The sequence below is a fragment of the Triturus cristatus genome, chromosome 4_2 (assembly GCF_964204655.1).
Source record: "Triturus cristatus chromosome 4_2, aTriCri1.1, whole genome shotgun sequence".
Classification (NCBI taxonomy): domain Eukaryota; kingdom Metazoa; phylum Chordata; class Amphibia; order Caudata; family Salamandridae; genus Triturus; species Triturus cristatus.
The window spans coordinates 342,608,448-342,622,723 of NC_140586.1; the positions used below are offsets into that span (position 1 = coordinate 342,608,448).

The following is a 14,276-nucleotide window of genomic DNA, read 5'->3' on the forward strand; positions in this document are numbered from 1 at the left end:
CACACCTCAAACCCCCAGTGGCTGTCTACAGTGAATGCACATCCCCAGCCCCTGTCACTCCAAAAACAGACAGTCAATACACAAACAGGCATAGGCACACAGAATGGTTAAACAAGAAAATGCCTACTTTCTAAAAGAGTCATTTTCAAACACACAATTTAAAAACCATCTTTACTAAAAGATATGTTATTAAATTCTGACTTCAAAGAGCCTAAATGTTATTCTCTATCTTGTCCCAATGGGAAGTTGTATTTATAAGATGTTATAAATAAACTCCCATTCTATCCTATGGGTCAAGATAGCTTTTCAGTAGTGAAAAACAAAATTTGCAGTATTTTACTATCAGGACATGTCACACGCACCAGTACATGTCCTACCTTTCACATACACTGCACCCTGCCCAGGGGGGTACCTTGGGCCTACCATACGGGTGCCTAGCATGTAGAAAAAGGGAAGGTTAGGGCCTGTCAAGTGGGTGCACTTGCCAAGTCAACATGGTAGTTAACAACTGCACACAGGCACTGCAGTGGCAGGCCTGAGTTACCTTTTCAGAGCTACTCATGTGTGTGTCGCAATCAGTGTTGCAGGCCCAATAGTAGCAATTGTTTTACAGGCCCTGGCACACTCAGTGCACTTTACTAGGGGCTTACCCGTAACTCAAATATTGCAATCAGGGAGAACCAATTCTAACAACTATTTACACAGGGAGCACTTGCACTTTTGTGCTGATCAGTAGCGGTAGAGTGCCCAGAGTCCATAAACCAACAACAACAGGTCAGGAAAAAATAGGAGGAACAAACAAAAAGTTTGGGAATAACCCTACAAAGAGGACCAAGTCCAACATTACCTTAATACAGCAAAATACTGGGACATTTTGCAAAACTACTGCTACAACAGATAACACTAAGTTAACATGCCCTATAACTTTAATATACTTATTCTACCTACCTGTAGTACCCCAACGGATCATATACACACCATAATCTATATTCCTGCCAAATTTAATTAAAGTTAGTTTGAGCCATTTTTGCTCTACGCGTGAGTACAAAGTCCTTGGAAAATGCATTGGTGCCAAAATGCATTTTGGGACCTCCTTTTTTCCTTTTCACCCCCTTGACGGATCTCTGTGAAACTTTGTTGCATCTGTCTATATGTCAAATGGGCTCAAAGTTATTAGCAAGCAAAAATCTGAGGAATTTCTATCTGTGGAATCCTAACTATAACTACAGAGTGGCTACTGCACACTGCTGGCTGGAGGATTGAGTTCTTCTGTAGGCCCGACCCCTTTCTCCACGTCCCCACAAATGCGGCTACTAGTTAAAAAAACATAGAAATTCACTGAAGAAACCAAATGTTACAGAGAATGATCAGCACATACAATTCTTCATTTATGGACATATAATGTACATCTTATTATAACATAGGATGCACAAACTTCATTCACATATTCTTTGTTTTAAAAAGAGTTCCTTTATTCAAACATCTTAAAATCAGATTTCTCATGTAGCCAAGTGCTTTGTCTCTTCACATCTTCACAAGAGACTTCTTGAGGGCTTGATTTGTTGCTTAATGCATACGGGTCTCAAAATCCTGTTCCTTTGTCTAAAAGCAGACCATGTCCAAATGGGAAGTCCTATCGCCTGCAAAAATATATATATATATATGCTGCTGGCCCCATCCATTTATTTTCCCACAATTCTCTTATTGTTGTGTTGGCATGCCCCTTATCTCATTAGAATCAATTCCTCAGGGCACATATTCAAAGCCTAAGTTGGCATCGCAATCGTATTCACGGTGAACAACAATTTGCGTGTATTTGGTTTAAAGGTTACAGGGACGTTATAGTTAGGATGACATCTGACTCATACAAAACCAGAGAAATCTCAGCAGTTATAGTTAAGCTGAGCTAACTAGAACTTATGCCCACGCAATGCACTGCTTATGACCTCACATATTACATCACTCATGACATGGTCAGTGAGTGACATCACTCATGACATCACAAATTACATCACTCATGACATCTCAAATGACATTACTGATGACATCACTAATTACATCACTGATGACATCATCCAGTGATTGTGAGTGTTTTCAAAAAGCTACTGAGGTGGCGATTAGGATCCTGGAAACAATTTCCCCGTACGACTCGTATCCGGTCTTTTTACCGTACGAATCGTACAAGTGCCGTACAAACTGCCAAGTACGATTCGCATGGGAAAAAGTCCATACGAATCGCATTGGGAATAATTCCCCACACGTCCTCGGGTCGGAATATGTGTCCGACACGTCCCCGGACGATTTACCGTACAAACGTGAAAAGTGAAGTCCGACCGCGCAAGTACGATCCATCCCGTGCATCCGATGATACAACCGCATGGAAAAAACACCGTCCGCACCGAACGCCCATAACAACCATGGAGACATGTGCCCGCATACGCGCCGACCCCCCCCAGCCCCCGTGTACGTACACGCCGACCCCCCTAGCCCCCGTGAGTATGCGCCGACCCCCCCAGCCCCCGTGTACGTACGCACCGAACCCCCCCAGCCCCCGTGTACGTACGCGCCGACCCCCCAGCCCCTGTGAGTACGCGCCGACCCCCCCAGCCCCCATGTATGTACGCGCCGAACCCCCCGTGTATGTACACCCGAGTACGTACGAGTCGTACCCCCACCCGTGTATGTACACTCGAGTACTTGCGGTGCGTACCCCCACCCGTGTATGTACGGTGCGTACCCCCAGCGCTACGCACCATACATACGCGCTGGGGGTACGCACCGTACATACACGGGTGGGGGTACGCACCACACGTACTCGGGTGTACATACACGGGGGGGTACGACTCGTACGTACTCGGGTGTACATACACGGGGGGAGTGATGCTAGCATATGTCCCCATTAGTGCCGTTCTGTGTGGCAAGCTCATGGGAGATGATCGATCATGTATATTTGAAGGGAATGGAGGGGAGGAGGTCTGTTGTAGTGAGCTTAGATATTGATGATATACATGCCAAATGACCTTGGGTCGTGAGATGGGGGGCTGAAGAGTAGAATATATTTCTGTCTGCATGTCGCAGTATGCTATACTGCGAAGCCATGCCTCCTTCCTGGGGCACTGTCTAGTGCCCCAGTTTAATGCAATTTCTCGCTTTGCTAACAATGCTATGGCTATGAATCTACGATAGCAAAGCGGGACATCCCCGAATATTCCCAATAATGCCAGTTTGGGGGAGGGGGTGAGTGGCATAGAAATAATATCAGATAGCACCTGAAATATTGTAACACAGTATGCAGATATGAGTTGGCAAGTCCAAGACATGTGTGCAAAGTCAGCACTGGGAAATTGACATTTGGGACATTGAGGGGAACTGGAAGCATCATACTTGGCCAACTTTGCCGGTGTGACATATACTCGGCGAATGAATTTAAGTTGAAGCAGCTTCTGCCTATGATTAGGGAATACCTTCTTGATTTGTTCATGACTGCATGCCCATTCCTTGCCAGTCAGTGGATGACCCAAATCCTCCTCCCAGTGGTGCTGCGCCCCTCTGTCCTTTAGTTATTTGAGTGCCATACATTCTTTGGTGAACAGATGTGAGCCGTCCTGGTAGGTAGGAGTGTAAGAGGCGTAAATTCCTCTGGAGGAAGTGGATAGGAGGGAACTACCGAACGAAGTGCTCGGAGCAACATGGTAGCCATAAATGTGTCCATGGAGGACATTTCGGTCTGTGTCACCAGGTCAGCCATGGTTATTGCGTGACCCCCAGGGAATAGGGATCCAATGGTGTATAATGGCAGCTTACTAAGTGTGTGCTGTACTACTTTCTCAGCTGTGGGAGGGAAAAGCAGATTCTGCGGTAATGGGAGGTTGGGGGAGTATAGAGAACCTGAGCCCAGAAGCAGGCTGAGCATATGCCAGGCCCAAGAGGTAGTTGATAATGGTTGTATGTCATTCGGATCCACATGCATGCCCAATGAGAATATTGCTCCCGGGGGAGTAGGTTGCGACAGATCTCGCTCAGGTTTGGTGTATGGTATGAGGGCATCAGGATGGAACCAATGATACACAAATTGGTCCTGTGTGACAAGATAATATAAGTGTAGGTCAGGAATGGCAAATCCTCCTAGCGCATATGGTAGGGTGAGGGAGTCCCAAGCTATCCGTGGCCATCGCTCCGCCCAAATTAGGTGAATCAGCAGGCCCAGAGCTGCAAGAAGAAGGCCTTGGTTAATGGAATTGGTACATTGACAAATAAATATAGAAATCGGGGAAGGACGTTCATTTTGATGAGGGCAATGCGACCGGCCATGGACAGAGGCAGCTGGATCCAACGCTCTAATTGCAGAGCAAGCGATTCCATGGCTGGTGCATAATTAAGACAAATGATTTGTTCTTTATTTCTATATAAGGTGACTCCCAGGTATTTGGTAGTATCTGCTGTCCATCATAGAGGTAGATACCCACCCTCCGGGTCCATCGAGTCAGTGAGTGGGAAGAGCTCCGTCTTGTCCCATGTAACACGCAGGCCGGACATATCTCCAAAATGCCTGATTAAGGCTATTAGGGGCTGAAGGTTTGTACTGGAGTCTCTGATAAAAAGCAGGATGTCATCTGTATACATGGATAACAACAACGGCCCAGGTTGGAATCGGAGGCGGCGGTGCATATGTTTTTCTTGTAGGTCCCGAACTAACGGATCCATAGCCACCATAAAAAGCAGGGAAGAAAAAGGGCAACCCTGGTACGTACCGTAAGTGGGGGTGAAATAGAACCGTTCACGCGAAGCCTAGCAGTGGGGGAAGTAAATAGAATCGTGATTAGTGCAATGAAGTTTGCTGGCAGTCCTAACTTTCGTAGCGTTGCGAAGAGAGAAGGCCATTCTAGGGAGTTGAAGGTCTTCTCTGCATCGAGTAGTGGCACGGCTGCTGGAGTGGTCATCGATATCCTATTTATTATTGAAAAAACAGTCCAAAACTTTAGAGCATTCAACATATGAGGTATAAAACCAGATTGTACCAGTGATAGAATTTGGTCCAATAGCAATGACAGCCTAGTGGCTAGCATTTACAAGTATCGTTTATTAGGGAGAGGGGGCAGTATGATCTATAAGTGGTGGGGTCTTTGCCGGGTTTCAATAAAAGGAATATTGCTGCTTCTCTCATTGAGGAGGGGGGGACGCCATACTCAAGTGATTCGGAATACACCTCAAGCAGATGTGGTGTTAGTGTTTGTATAAATGCTTTGTTAAAGGCCCCGAACATCCATCGAGGCCGGGGGGGCCTTTGATCCGTCAAGAGCATCTATAGATTGGCCTATCTCCTCTACCGTAAAGGGTTCGCTGAGGAATTGTGCTTGCCTCGTGGTCAGCCACACCATCGCAACCTCTTCCAGGTAAGCGAGGTGATGTGTGAAGTCAGTGGGTGGTTTGGTTGTGTATAGGAATCAGTAATATGAGACTAACTCTGCCATAATGTCAGTGTTGTCTGTGGCAATAGAATCGTCAGGCCGCTGCAGCGAGGTAATATGTGCAGCTCCCCTGGGGGGGTCTTACCAGGCTTGCAAGAGTTCTGCCAGGGAGCTCCCGCTCGCCGTATCTACGTGCCACCTGGTATTTGTCTAATAATGTGCCCTCCCTATCAACATGCTCATTGAAATCGAGGATTAGAGAGTTTTGTTTATTAGAGGTGTCGTGTGAGGTGGGCGAGTTGTCTAAATGCTTAAGCTCAATTTCAAGTCGCGCAAGGCTACCGCGTAGTGACCACAGGACCCCAGCCTGATTGGATATGCAAACGCTGTGGATATACGCCTTGAAGGCATCCCATAATACTGCGTATTTCATCACAGAACCAGAGTTCAATGTGAAATATTCACGAATTTCATCAGATTTGAAGAAAGCGTCTAACAAAGCTGTGGCTGGGAAAGTCCATCTGCGCTCCCACCCAGTAGCGTATGGGATCCCTAGATGGAGAAGCATTGGTGCGTGGTCTGACAGGGTACGGGGTAGCGTGTCTATGTTCCTGATCCAATGGCAGCCTAATGCGTTCGTGAACCAATAGTGTATCCTTCTCCAGGTCGAGTGTGGTGCTGAATGGGATGTGTAGCCTGATCTATCAGGGTAATGTGGTTGCCATATGTCACTCAATGTAAGAGAGCAAAAGAGTTCTTGGAATACTTGGTGTGCTTGAGGCTTCGTGTTCTCTCTGGTGCTTAAGGAGTCGCGGCCAGAGTCAAGCCATAAGTTCAAATCCACCCCAAGGAACAACATGTCATGCTTGTGCTTATCGATTAGCGTGTGTAAGTCAGAGAAAAAATTGGGATCATCTATGTTGGGGGCATAGACATTAAGAAATAGAATTGCTTTGCCCAGCATTGACCCGGCTACCAATAGGAACCGTCCATTTTTGTAGGCAACAGTGAGCTTATGGGTGAAGGGAAGGCTATGATGAATGAGGATACATACCCCTCGTGAGTAAGTGCTGTATCCCGAGAAGAATATGTGTGGGCCCCATGAGGCAGCGAATGGGGGGGAGGCTTGCGGGGGTAAGTGTGTTTCTTGAAGAAAAGCTATCTTTAAGTTGTGCCTATGGAGGTGGGCTAGTACAAGCTTACATTTCCTGGGGTTGTTGAGCCCCTGCACATTCCAAGTGATTAGCTTAGCCTTAACCCCTGCACCGGGAGCCAATGTCTTGGGGAGTGACACGGGCTTGAGCATATATGATGCATTCTTCGAAGTGTACTACATGCACATGTACTGAGAAGGGAAAGGAACTCTTTTAGGAGGTAATGAGGGACAAAAAAATAATTTTAAAAAAGCATGAGAAAAAGCAATATAACCCCTGACCCAAAAACCCACCCCCCACCCACACCAGGACACAAACGCCTGGCGAAAACCCAATTTCACAATCCCCCCAAAAAGTCCCAAACTCAAACCATTCAGATTCATCCGTAGGGGGCGGGCAATGCTTTTGGTGCCCTGCGCCCATTCTGCATACTTGGTCATTTGAAGTGGAGAAGTACGAAAACGTTTATGTTATTTAGAAACGTCACAGTTGTGGATCTTCATTGTTGCGCAGCACACTGAAGTAGAGAAGGTGGACCCTGAGTAAATGACAAGAAGCACAAAAGCAAAAAGTATATGCGAACATAGTCAAGAATGGAGGCAGCGCATTAAGAAAGTCCAGGCAACCATCACTCCAAGGGGAAGAGTTCAGTGCTTGCAGCCAGCTGTCTATCCGGCGACGAGTGTCCGGAGTCATGAGAAGGACTCCTACGGTTGTTATCCTTCTGTAACTCACAGAAGGTCAAAGCATGGGCCGGGGTATCAAAAAACAGGGTTTATCGTCCATTGTCACCCGCAACCGTGCAGGGTATACCATAGCGTATCTGAGGCCTAACTTGCGGAGTTGCAACTTAGCGTCTGCTAATTTCGGAGGGCTTCCTGTACTGCGGCCGTATTGTCCGGGTAAAAGGAGAGTGTGGAGCCTTGATATGCTATCAGCGAATTCCCTCGGGCCAGGTGGAGGACCATATCACGGTCTCTGTAGTTGATCAGGCGCAAGATTATAGGCTGCGGGGGGCCCCAAGGGGGGGGCAGGCACAATGATCTGTGCACCCCTTCCACCAGAAACGTCTTGGAAAACTGGTCTGTCCCAAACAGTTCGGCGAGTAGCGTCTCCACAAAGAGCTCAGGTCACCCAATATTTTTAGACTCTGCCAGTCCCAAAATGTGGATGATATTTCTCCAAATCTTCATTTTTTATTGCTACTGCCTCCAGAAGTCTCTCCTGTTTTTCTAGCTAGCGCACAACGTCTTTGGCTTGGTCTTCCTGGTTGGAGATACAATCTTCGGCCTCGTCCAGCCAGGTGTTATGTCTGTCATGGTGATCCCCTATTTTGTCGAGTCATGAGGTGAGGGAGTCAAATCTGGAGTCAATAGCGCGGAACCCAGCACGCAGCTCCGCCATAATGGCCGTAGCACCATCCAGTTCCTCTCCGCCCACAGCATCCGTGTGTTGCCCTGGATGTTCTGATGTGTCTGGTTTGTCGAAGCTTAATCTACGTTGTTTCGGATCACCTCGCCCCATTATGTCAGTTGAGAAGGTGATGGTAGTTAGGTAATTAGTGACAGGGGTATCGGAAACAGCAGTAGCGTTGCACTAGCACCCCAAGACCCTAGAGACAACTGGGTGACCTAGTTCCTGGAGAGGTGGAAGGCTCCAGGTCGTCTCCGCCACGGACCGTCAAGACCCGGAAACAAGCAGGCAAATTGAATCCAGATACCCCATGGTGTGTGCCTGATTACAGTGCCCAGCAAACCCTGCCTCCTATGAGCAGGCCGCCAGGTAATGAGGCAAAGCGCGTAGTTATCCAAGGTGGGTGACATCAGCCCCAGCCGTGCTCTTATTTCTCCAGTCCCGCCTGATGGCAATGTGTCAAACGACGCTCAGTCTTAATAGGGAAGGAGGGAAGAGTTTGGCATGCGTTATCTTCGCTGCCAGGAGAGGCCTACCACCGGCTGGATAACCGCAGGATGGTCCTGGGCCTGCCGATCCACCCAAGAGAGGGGGGGTCGCGGTGTTGTGCCGTGGCGAGTGGATGCGGGCGATGTCAGTGTCTTGCACAGCGGCGCCAGTCTCGGGGAGGGCAGTGAGTCAGGATCAGGCCAGCGCAGGCCTTCACACCAGCCCGTACTTTTCACCCCGCATCGCCACAGTACGTGTCACTCACCCGGGTCCCGGCATCCAACCGCAGCCGCCTGTTTACGTCCGACCTCCGGCTCCAAGACCACAGAGCTCCCAGCTGAAGGCCATCTGGGGAGGATGGGGGCCCAGCGGGGGGCCTCAGGGAGCGGACGGGGGCCCCGTGCCGTCCCAACAGCGCAGAGCGAGGAATCACCGCCCTCAATAGTATCGTCACAGTGCCAGGAGTCCAATCAGCTGTTTCTCCAGTGACATGGATGGGAGGATAATGTTGTTTTCGTTAAAATAATGGGCACCAAAGATTCAATGCCACACGGCCATCTTGGTTGCCGGCTTGGCCACGTCCCCCAAGAGAGGCTGTATACATGAGAGAGTGAGTGTGTGAGTTTTTGTGTGGGTGAGCGAGTGGGTGTGTCAGTGGATGTATGAGTAAGTGAGTAGCTGTGTGAGTATCTGTATGAGTGTGAGTTGATGTGTAATTTGTTGAAATGGTGAATATATAGGGCATATCTAATTGTTGGTTGAGGGTTGTGTGTACCCTTCTAAAGCAACCTTCCTTGTCAGGGTGAAACATAACATGTCACTAACTAGGCCTGTGCTTAACCCTCTTGTAGCTTGGCACAAAGCAGTCAGGCTTAACTTAGAGGCAATGTATAAAGTATTTATGTAGCACTTAAACACAGCACAAGAAAAATCCCACACTAATTCAGAAAAAGAGTAACTTTTAATAAATGATTTGAGACCAAAATGACAAAAATCCAATCAGCAAAACTGGAGATATGCCATTTTAAAGATTTAGATAAAAGCAGTGCCAAAAGGCACAAAGTGCCAACTGAGAGTATCTGGTCATGCTGGACCATGAAAAAGTCACAAGGTCAGGCTGACCACGATGGAGCGCAGGCTGGGCACAGGACCATGTTTGACCAGCTGAATATTGTGCCTAATGTCCTTGGTGCACAGTCTGTGCCCTCTTTGCTTTGTGAGGCTTCGCCTCGTCCATCGTTGGTTCCGATGAAACTATATGGTGAGGCTTTTCTTTGCTCTGCTTTGGTTCTGATGAGTTGTGTGGCAAAGCTTTTCGGGGCTTTGTGTCACACAGTGTCAGTTCCCATGAAGCTGGCAGCTGTGCAGGAAGGCTTTGTGGGACTTTACCTTGAATTTTGCTGGTTTGGTGGAACCTTCCGCTAGGCGAGGAGGAGGTCTCTCTGGTGCCATCCAAGGGCCTCGGACCTAGGAAGGCACCACTTGGGGATTAGTAACTTACTTGAACGGAGGGTCAGCAGGGCAGAGGAAGTTCCAGTTGCAGGTCCAGTGCAGCAGGTCAGCTTGGTAGTTGCAGGGAGGCCTCTTGAGCTTGTTCTGTCCTTGTAGCTCAGAACAGGAGGTCAGTCAGCAAATGTTTGGAGTCACTCAGCCTGGGACAAAGGAAGCAGTTTCAGTCCTCCTTCTAAGACAGCAGGGCAGACCAAAGGCAGCAGAGTAGTCCTCTAGCAGAAAGGTAGACCTTATTTTTTTAGTTTCCACAGGTGCAGGATCTGGTGCCCCTTCAAAGTGGGAGAATCTTCTGGGCCCCGCCCCACAGAAGTGTCTGGTATTTCCTGCCTCCTTGTCGTGGTCCCAGTCTGTCTGGGAACATGATAGGCTAGTATGAAGTTATTTGTGAGTGTTTTGGGGCAATGCCTCTGAAGTGCAAGCGTGGTAGGTGACAGCTCCTCCCCCCATGCTGAAAACACCCAGTCCCTCTATTGTGTGGCTGTCTGGGATGAATGTACAAAGGCCACATGCCAACTACACCTAGTCATGTGATCCAGGATACAGGCTGCAGGCATCAAATAGCTAGGATAAGAAAATGTCAACTTTCTATAAGCAAAAAGAACAATTGATGGACAGAATGCTGAACAATGTCATACATTCACCCCAGTACAGAGATCTGGGACCAAATCCGTCATTTCTTTTTCTCCCATGCCATTCCAGTTTAGACCTAGCCATATGCAAATCAGTCTTGACCCTGCGCCCAATGGGAACAGTCCAGCCCGAACTGCCCGGCCAGATCCGCCCTGTACTGGAAACAAGCATCCTAGGATCGGTTTCAGGGTTCCCCCCCTCATCAGGCAGACTAGCTTGACTCCAGTGGCACGGAGAGCATGGGACCCACATCTGGTCTTACCAGTCCAACTCTGGATGACAAATGAAAAAAAGAACAATTGATGGACAGATTGCTGAACAATGCCATACATTCAATATGGGCCTAAATCCATTGTTCTTTTGCTCCCCATGCCATTCCAGAATAGACCCAGCCACATGCAAATCAGTCTTGATCCTTTGCATCAAAAATAGGAGGAGCGTAGGCAAAATGTCTGGGGAGAGGACAAGATTAGCAGGTCTAAGGATAATATGCATATATTTAAAATATGTCTCAGGCCGCAATGCATATTATTCCTAATCATATTTTAATACAAAGCACAGTGTAAAGAAATTACAAACGTACTCCAAAATTAAGTGAGTGTTTCTTTCCTAGTCCATTGACATTGTGGAGTAGGTTTAACAAGACATAGATAAAGAAAGAAAATGAAGTGCATTTTGGGACAGTGAGAATTTTTGCTGACAGGTTCTGAGTCTACAATGGGATATTCATTGGTAGATGATGGCGTCAAGGATGGACTTGCAAGGGTGGCTGATTTATGCTCTGAGAGCAGCACTGTCATTGGGAAAGCGTTTTTTTTCTTTAACCCAGTAATGAAAGGAAGCTCCGTTTAACTTTCATATAGCTTTGAAATCACGGTCAAACATTCAGTAAGGTTTATAGTCATACACATAAATATCTATATATACACCACTATTTTAGAACCGAACACCTTGCAATGTTTGAGTTGTGAATCTTTAGTGAACGTGTCTTGTTCAACAAGCAAGAAGTCTTATTAAAGTCCATTTGCGTCTCACAAACGTTTACAGTTGCCTGTACTCATGACATCAAAAGCCACACGAATATTAATGAAATGGGTGAAATCGAGCCATTTAGAAGTAAGGTCATTCTTGCCACATTATAATTAGAGGTCTGCAAAGTTGGAAAGATTTTTTTGCCAACTTCCTAAACATTTTTGGAAAACTTTGAATCTCCAGGGAGATTGTAAAGTTTTTCACAAAGCCGAAAATCTGAGGTATCACACTATATGTGACACAAAATATCCTTTTTAATCATTTAATGTTAAAATATGCTTTTATGGAGATGCATTATAAAGAAATCAGGGGCATATCATCAAGGACCAGCGATAATTATCGCTAAGCGCACTTAGCGCTAGGATAATTATCATCGGCTAACGTGGATTTTTATCGCTGAGGTAGCGTGCTATTAGCAACGCTTATCTCAAAAGCGATAAAAATCCTAGCACTAACTGCTAAACGTGAGATTATCGCTGGAAATCCAGCGATAATCTCACAAAGTTTGGCGTTAGATTGATGAAAGGGCAAGACAAATTTAGCCATGATATCCACCTTCCATAGGATTAGGCAAAAGCGGCGATAATTTTTTACCACCTCGTTGATGATATGCCCCTCAGTTTAAACACTTTCGGACCTCAGATTTGGTAAGGATTATCTCTCTGGTTCTCAATCTGGAATCAGCGCAAACAGTGTTTGCTTGTGCTCGATTTTGGATTTACACCCATTGCAGAATGTAAAGCTTACCTTGGAGGTACGGAAGAGTGGTTATGGAAGAATCAAGGGATTTCCTGACCATCTAGAACCACCAAAAACATAGTTGAGATGTGGCACAGTTATTCTCAATCCTCCATTGTCCTGCAGCCTGCCTATGTAGCCTCAAGATCCAATGAGCCGGTGTTGGTTTAATTGATCAGTGATTCATGTATTTAAGAGATTTGCTCTAGGTGGGTGGTTGAGATAGGGTTGAAGAATATTAGTCCTGTGTGCCAACACTGTGTCTGTGGAGTACTCCTGTTGTCTCCTAGAATAACAATGCAATGCCATGGTGCCAATTCTTTACAAATGTATCATTCAAGCCGTCACTACAACTGAAGTATGTCTTGTCAATTAGCTTCACCTATGTTTTTCTTTTTTGTCAGTTCGCATCCAGTGTCACACCACAGCGAAAGACTTGTCGGGCGAGCACAATGAGTGAGTATTGCTGACAAATCCTTACCTAAGAACCACTTCATGACACTGCTCATAATTCCATCTGAGTGCATGCTGCCTCAGAGGAGATATTGTCAGTGGGATAATATGATCTCATCCTGGGAATGTCCTCCAAACTCAAATTTAGTTTTTAGAGCAGAATTATGTGATGTAAGATAGCCTTCCCTAACTCTTTGAGATATGCTAACGCACATGAGATATATAACATTCCATAGATATGTTGCATTCCAAAATATTACAACAAACCCAAGAGTCTTCCAAATTCAGATACCCTTGTTTTAATGTTGCTGGTAATAACAGAGGTAATGCCCAGAGATAGTAATAAAGCTACCACAAGTCATTACCGCTGTATTTATATTTTCACTTGTAAAGTGAGAAATAATCATGTGTTATTAAGAGTAAATTCTGCACCTTCGTAGACGTGTTTCACAGCAGTCGTTAAATGCTAGTAACACTGCTGCTTGCAGTTACCACGAGGAATCTACTGTACTCACCATTATTGTTTAAATACAGCAGAGCAGTAGATATGTCTGGTAACCCTATCGGATGGTATTATTACCACTTTCCTTACTCTCTGGAAACTCTAATCCTCTTCCACTCTTTTTAAATTGACATGTCACGGTGTGCATCCTGAATATACACAGAGTATCACGGGACACTAATATCATGGACAGAATGTTGAGGGACAAAATATCAAAAAGTAAGTATGTGTAGATGTTCTCTGCCAACGTCTACGTCCATTAACTTTGATGATGCTTATATCTTCGGGTACATAGATGTGGAGTTAAGAATAGTAAATCAAAACTTCCCTATATGCACTTACCTTTCAATATTTTGCCCACTGATATTCGGTCCACGATTTTAGTGTGCCACAATATTTTAGTCCTTGATATTCCAAAGTTCAAACATATGTCATCATCAAAGGGAGGTTCCCCGATGTGGCGCTTGGAACAACTGTCTACTCTTTTTCTGGACCGCACAGTAGCTTCGCAGTACATGGGCAAAATATCAAGCTAGGGATCTTCCTGGGTCACTAAGGATTTCAGGAGATGACATTTTGTGATCTTCATTCCACCAGACATATGGTAGGCAGGCTGATTCCTAAAAGTTACGCCTGAAGAAGGCACTCTCAGACAAGCTTTTCTGTCCTGCCTGGAGCTGACTGTATAACAATGACATTTTATAATCTCTTACAAAACTATGAGTTTACAGCAGTTTTTCGTCAAGCCAATTACATATTTGTGAGCTTCAAATAAATATACACACTCAATTCCAAAAATGGCTGTTTAGGTGTCACCAACCAAACAGTATTTTTCTTAATGTTGAATGCAAAGTTATAGATGCGAGCTGAAATAAATGTGGCCTGATATTCTTTTGTGTTTCACAACACTGGTGTGTTTAAAATGTGAATACAAATAAAACGAAC

At 46.0% G+C, this 14,276-nt stretch overlaps 1 protein-coding gene across 1 annotated transcript in view; it reads left to right on the plus strand.

The window, feature by feature from the left end:
- Positions 1–14,276, plus strand: part of LOC146833842 (uncharacterized) — a 72,463-nt gene that overhangs the window by 10,842 nt on the left and 47,345 nt on the right. The window contains exon 4 of the mRNA XM_085601742.1: positions 12,781–12,832. Within this exon, the coding sequence (XP_085457868.1) occupies positions 12,781–12,832 (52 nt within the window). The remainder of the gene's footprint in view (positions 1–12,780; positions 12,833–14,276) is intronic.